At 36.9% G+C, this 7,403-nt stretch overlaps 1 protein-coding gene across 1 annotated transcript; it reads right to left on the reverse strand.

Moving 5' to 3' along the window:
• Positions 1-1,414: 1,414 nt before the first annotated feature.
• LOC122014250 (proline dehydrogenase 2, mitochondrial-like) lies at positions 1,415-7,017 on the reverse strand. Its single transcript, XM_042570422.1, has 4 exons — positions 6,421-7,017; positions 5,695-6,340; positions 5,360-5,600; positions 1,415-1,558 (listed from the first exon to the last, which is right to left on the reverse strand). The coding sequence occupies exons 1-4, from the start codon at positions 7,015-7,017 to the stop codon at positions 1,510-1,512; spliced, it is 1,533 nt and encodes a 510-aa protein (XP_042426356.1). The 3' UTR covers positions 1,415-1,509.
• Between the last annotated feature and the right edge of the window lie 386 nt (positions 7,018-7,403).

Here is a 7,403-nt window from a genome sequence, read left to right on the forward strand (position 1 = left end):
GTTAATAGCGAGTTTTGGATAAAATTCACTGATTATCATATAGTGCCCAGAATCTAAAATCTCGAGCATGGTTGGACTCAAGAGACTAAGAAGAAGCCAATGGTGGTGTGGCAGAGTGGATGTGATAAACCCCAGTCCCTCTATGAGTTTGTGCCAAAAGTATATCCAAGAACGCACATGATACAATCTAGGCTTTAAAATTTAGATTTAAGGGCATGGTGACACTTAAGAGAATCCTAATAATGGACTGAGCTTAGTTTGAGAATCCTAATAAAAACTGCACAGTTAAAAACATGGACAGTAATAATCTTAAAATAAAAGTATGACACAAATACAAATTTGTAGAAGACTAAGAAAATACACGTTATTAGTGCTAGAGGAGTATTGTGTCGTATATTGCAGAATTGCTAAGAGCGGGCTAGAATAAGAATTTTGATGTCGTCAGTGCTATATGACTGTCACTTGTGGTATAGTAAGGTGCCTTCGAATATTTTAGCCTTTGGAATAGGATTTAGGGCGACAAATATTTTAGGGATACACAAAATATTCGATCATCTTGATCTATTGAAACCTCTTTAAGTGTCTAAGTGTATAGTTAACCTTAAGTCACTTGGACTTCATCCACTAATTACAAACTGAAAGCCAAAATTTAAGCTAAAGCTAAGTTGTAAATGAAGGGTTATATACATGGCCAAATGGAGCAATGAAGAAACTACTAAAACATACTTACATCTTAAGCTCATTTTCTTGTGCTTTTAATTCTATATTCAATTGTATTCTCTTCTCGTGCTTAATTTCTATCTCGCAGAAGAATATTTAAGAGGTTTTTTTTTTCCACATTCTGAAGGCATATGATATGAGAAGAAGAAAATATAGAATTCTGAGAGTGACTCATTTACAAGTCATAAGTTATAAAATAAGGATGGAAGATCTCAAATCATGTAAAGGCTTATGTTAGCATTGTTCATGGTGTTTATTTTGAGAGTGATATCTTTATTTTTATTGCATGTGTAGAATAAAATCCGCGAATAAACTGATCTGATATTCCACCCCTTAATTAACCACACTTCCAATCCAATAAGCAATTCCTCTTAGGGTAAAAAGTAATTTGTTTGCTCCTAACATCCTTGTCAATCTATCCCCAGGCCAACACTCCATAAGTAGTTCCTCGTGGTCATTCTCAGGTTTTATTTCATTTTTTGCTTTGTTGATTTCTTTGCAAAGTATTTACATTTATTTTCTCCCAACTTACTTGCACAGTATATACATTCATTTTTTTTGCTTTGTTGATTTCTTATATATTTTAGTTAGCAATATGATGCTATGATATGCTTGTTTAAAACTATTAATGTATTTAGGAAAAAATATTTTTTATAAAAAAATTGTGATTTAAAAAAAAAATCAATAGATTGTATGATAAAGGTAAATTTTGATTATAAGAAAGTTTTTGACAATTGATATCTATTGGTAGAAATGACGACGACGACGACCGATGAAGGCATCAGCTCTTCAATTCCTTCCTGCAATTGCAACAGCGAGTCGTCTCGAGAGCTCCTTCCTGTGATAAAGAAGGAAGATCTGTGAGACGTATTGGCAAATTAATTAATGCACTGGATCAAAACGAGAAAAGTCTTGTAAAATAATAGTTAAATATATTATATTGTATGAAATTAAAGGTTAAATAATAAATAGGAAAAAAAATGAAACCATCGCGATTCAGCCATCAGGCCGTCCACTATTGTTGAGAAAGAGGTAAAATGAAAACGTCCAAGTGGTAAATGTCTGGGGTGGAGGTTTACATAGGCGATGAAATTTTCTATTAAATTTTAACCTCCTGCCTACTATAATCTTATTCTAAATATTTACCACTAAAGCATGGCCTCCAGGGATAAATAATAAATAGGAGAAGATAGAACAGAATTTTATAAATATATAAATATGGATAAGGTAAGAAATCAACACGTTGGAAAGAACATTAGAAGTTACCACTCAAGGGCAAAAGTAAGGGCAAAAGTAAAAGAGGATGTTCCTTTTTTTTCTAAATCCTTAATGATATAATTGTCATCCAATACTATTTTTCTCCCATCTAAATCATGAACTAGTCGGGCAGATTATTATAATTATGAAATCGTAATTACTATACAGTTTTAGTAGATACAGTATTGTAGCTACTACTATATAGAATTTTTTTTAAGATTAAAATTGCTCGGGCCTCTGAAAAGAATTTAAATGACTTTTTTGAGTTTGAAACTTGGTTATTACGGGTTTCATTCCATAATTGATTATAGATCTCTAAATGAATTTTGATTTAATATATTATATATCCCGTGACTCAATTCGAGTCAAAATTTATGATCTCTTAAAGTTTAGGATTTAATATTATATTATAACAACTACAGACAAAATTGTAGCTGCTACAACTACATGATAACTCAGTTGTAGGAACTACGAAATCATACCAACTACAAAATTGCAACTGCTACACAGTTATAGCACCATAGTTGCTAGAACATGAATGTTAAATCTAAATTTTGAGAAACCATAACTTTTAACTCAGGTTGAGCCATTGGACTCATAATAGATCAAATTAAATCTCGTTCAGAGATCTACAATAATTATAAGGTGGAACCTATAATGGCCTAGTTTCAAGCCAAAAAAAATCATTTAAAACATTTCGGAGACTCTGAACAATTTTAGTCTTAATTTTTTTCTTTGTTGTAGTAGCTATAGTTTCGTAATTGTTATAAAGCGCCCAACCAGCTCAGGATTTAGGCAAGAGATGAACAGTACCAGAGGATAGTTGTGCCATTTTATAGGGGATGAGATATCCTTTTCATAAAAATTTAATGTAAGGTGCTCCTTTGATGATTTGAAAAAAAAGAGTGTCCTTTTGATTTTTGCCCTAAACTTAATATATTTAAGATGTTATTGATAAATATTAAGATGATCAATAAATGATAAGTAAAATTTAAAAGGGCCTTCTTTTTTATTGGAATCGTCCAATTATCAAAGAGATATATCTTTTTTATTTATTATCAAAAGGGTTTTCCATCTTGTGTCAATATATTTTTATTTTAGAAACTACCCTTATTTTTGACATTGTTATAACAACTATGGAATCATAATTGCAACACTTTAATTCTGATAAAATAATAAATTATATTAAAGCAATTATAATAATTCATAGTTGTTACTATTGGGGTTGTAAAGTTGCAAGCATACTCCTATATTGAAAAACACATGGGAAAAATAATGATTTCAAAAAAAAAAGATATCTGCATTAATACGAGGCCTTTTGAGTAGAGTCTAAAATTAAAACCATGAGAGCTTAGTCTCAAAGTAGACAATATCATACCATTATAGAGATATCTTAATTCTTTTGGTTCCAATAATTAATATCAGAGCACAGACTGCCAGAAAGTCTAATAACAGACTGTGCATAAGAGTTATGGTCTAATCAGACCATGTGAGCAAAATATTGACATCAAACAAAAGAAGTGGAGGCTCCTATATCCGGATTAAGAGGATCAAACATCAACCAAGAAGTTCTAGTAGGTCGGTTGAATCGAGAGGCAGGAAGACCCGGTGGGTCGAGAATCTAACGTCAAACGGATAGTCTTTCCGCTTGAGGGGAGGACCCTGTGGTCCTTCATTTGAGAGGGGTTGTTTAGGCACAAAGTGGACAATATCATACTATTATAATGATATCTAACTTTTTTTGATCCTAATCGTTATAATATATATATATACTTCAATTATGATCAACACTTACAAATTATATTATAGTAGTTACAGTTCATGGTTGATATTATATAGACATTTCATTTATGGGCAACACTAGTCAACTCGGATCAATACTAATAATTATGTGTTGTAACAATTATAGTTCATATCTCTTATAATATATATATATTTTATCTCTAATCAACACTGATGAATATTAGTTAACACATGTCAACATTATATTATAATAGCTACATGTACATAGTTGCTATAATTATATAATTATAGTAGTTACGAAATCATAGTTGCTACAATTATATACGCTAATAATTATGTGTTGTAGGCAACAAAGGTGAAATCATTACCTTGGCGGCTGCTCCAGGGTGACCCCCCAACTATTTAGAAGGGAGGTAAATCACAGAGGATTTCATCCAACAATAATAACACATGCAAAAAGGGGTTGAGGCAATTACTAACGAGAAATAATTGTGTGTTGTAGCAACTATAGTTCATAGCTCTTGTAATATAGACTATTCATCTCTAATCAACATTGGTGAATATTATTTAACACATGTCAATATCATATTATAGCAGCTACAGGTTCATAGCTGCTATAATTATATAATTGCAGTAGTTGTGAAATCATATCTTCTATAATTATATACATTAATAATTGTATTGTAGCAACTATAACTAGGGTTGTAAATGAACCAAATATTCATAAACAAATTTGATCTTCAACTTGATAAGAAATTATTTATATTAGTTCAATGCACACAAGATCAATTAAATAAATAAGCTTGAACTACTTATTAAACTAAACAAACAAGCTTGAATATATATGTTTAGCTCAAAAGTTTTTATGAACAATGTTCATTAATAAAACTCTTATCAACATGATAAATAAATTTAAAAAAAAACTTTTAAAATGAACAAATAAGTTTGAATTATTAAATTCAATAATCAATCAAACAAATTTAAATTGGGAGCTCGATAACATCTAAACAAACCAAGTTTAAATCAAGCTTGAACCAAATTCAAGCTCATAAAAAATAAACCAAGTCAAGTTTAAATAATTATTTCAAAGGCTTAGTTCATCTTAAGCTTGACATGACTTGACTCGGTTACCTTATCAAATAAATATGAATACCTCAAAACTGGGCTCGGCTTGAATTATTTATAGCTTTATTCATAACTCTTGTAATATAAATACTTCATCTTTAATAAATATATGCCAATATCATATTATAACAGCTATAAGATTATAGTTATTACAATTATATAGTTATAATAACTATAAAATTTTAATTATTATCATTGTATACACTAATAATTATGTGTTGCAGTAATTATAGTTCTGAACTTTTGTATTATAGATGCTTTATCTTTACTAACATGGATAAATATTAGTTAACACATGTTATGACTGTTATAATTATATATTATAATAACATAAAAGATAAGGATAATTTTAAAAAAATAACATATATAGACATGGGTGGAGGTCTTTTTTATATAATAAATAAAAATTAAATGCCCCTTTGACAATTGTAAGAAAAAGTTAGTGACTTTAATTTTTATTTATAAATAAGAATATTAAAAAAAATAAAATTAAATATAGATGAAGAGGACTGACCGCATGAGCTGTCTGTCCGCTGCGGAGGCTGACAGGAGCCCTCTGTTTTCCTCCGCTCGCCTGAGAAGATACGGGATCACTTGCTCCACCGGACCGAATGGCAAGTACTTGCTCACTTGAAACCCAGCGTTCCGAAGTCCATACGACAGCCCATTTGCCATCCCCATCAGCTGCGCGAACTTCACCCTCTCATCTTCCTTCCCGATTCCTAGCTCCTGCGCCTTCAACGCCGCTGCTTGCGCTGCACAGTACGATCGATCGATCATCTTTCTCGGCGCACGTACGTGTGTTTATTCTGAATCAGACGAAGGGAAGAGATTTGATTTGAGGAATACCGGATTGAAGGTTGTGGGTGGCGACGACGACCGCAGCAGCTCCTCTGCTGACTCGCTCAATCATGAAAGAAGCACAGTCGTTGAAGCACCGGTGCGTTTCTTGGATGCTCCCGTGCAGTGGAGACGGCGCGGCCATGGCCGCTGCCAGCCGGGTCTCTCTGCTCAGGTAAGCGCCTCGAACGAGCTTGACCCCCAGACTGACCCCTGCTGCTGCTGCACCTTCCGCAGCGTTCATCATCCTCTCTCTCGAGTCCCTCAAATAAGTCTGAATTGTCCCGTAAACAGTAGGCCGATCGCCGTGATTGAACTTTAACGCTGCCCAGTAGGTGAGGTAATCGATGGCGGGTTGAACGGAGGAGTATTCGGCGTCGATTAGTAGGGGGATGTCGGCCTGTTCGCACCTCTGGCAGATGGCGGAGAGCCGGCGTGCGGCCAGTTGAAGGTCGTTCTCTTCGGTCTCCGTCAGGGGATTCGGCTCGGTTGGGGTGAGGTGCAGAGGACTGGACGCGCAGAGAACGGGGAAGGAATGAGATCTCCATGCGACTGGCCGAAATGAAGGATTTTGCTGCTCCCATCGTAGCGCATCGCTCGCTCTTTCTAGCAGTGAGATGGGAGCGAGAGCAGTCATCTTCACGCAGACGCTGGTCTGAGATGGGAGGTGGGTGAGCAGTGGTATGGTTCTGTTTGTTCGGGAAAGGGGGAGATTTGTGGTTAGGTGGGACTTACGGAGGTGGGCGGGAGCGACGAGGCCATGTCGACGGCGCGGAGGAAGCCGGCGAGGTTGCGGTCGCAGGCAGCGGCGTCGTCGGCGTCCTCCATCCCGTAGTCGAGGATGGAGCGCAGCCCGGCATCGGTCCACATCGCGCGCACCGTGCGGGCGGCATCCTCGACCTGCTCGCCGGCGCAGAAGTGGCGGTGCACCGTGGCTCGGGCGGCAGTGAGGACGGCGGCTCGGAGGAGTCGACGTTCCTTCGGAACGGACGAGCGGAGAGCCGCCGCGGCGAGGTCGACGAGGGGGCCGGAGGCCATAGCGGAGAGGGTGGCGAGGGAGCGGAGGAGGGCGGAGGTGGGGACGGAGGCAAAGAGGCGCCTGGTGTCGGAGAGGTCGATATAGGAAGGTGGCTGAGGAGGTGGAGGGAAGCCGGCGGCAGGGAGCTTGGCGGCGACGGAGGAGAGGGAGCGGGCGGTGATTTTGGTTGCGCTTCTCATCGTCGGCGGTTGAGTCGATGGAATACAACGGCGAGTCCTGTTGGTATTCACATGACTGATCCGGTCTGAAGGGAGTTTCTCACCGATCATTCGATTCCGACGGATGTTCAACATATTCGAATGGGCAAATTACCTCAGTGTCCCTACACGTTTTCAGTATGTTGTTTAATTTTTTTTCTAAATAAATCAGTCATTCAATATTTTTAATGGATTGTAACCTCTCCATTTACTTTTTCTAAAAAGAATGACGGAAATTATCCAGAAGACCTCTACCTCTACCACAGCTACCTCCTTTCAACACCCGGCGATGATGACAATCTCCCTGATAATGAATCAATCGCATCCGTTCCTTATGGTAGTAGTCAAACCGGGTCCAGTGGAAGAACGGCGAAGAAATACAGCCGCGATCTCTTGACAAAGATCTCTTTGAAATTTTAATGAAATATGGATGATTTATTGAAGGAAAACAATGGAGAGCTATAAATAGATAATTGAAAAAG

Source organism: Zingiber officinale, chromosome 8B, assembly GCF_018446385.1.
Source record: "Zingiber officinale cultivar Zhangliang chromosome 8B, Zo_v1.1, whole genome shotgun sequence".
NCBI lineage: Eukaryota > Viridiplantae > Streptophyta > Magnoliopsida > Zingiberales > Zingiberaceae > Zingiber > Zingiber officinale.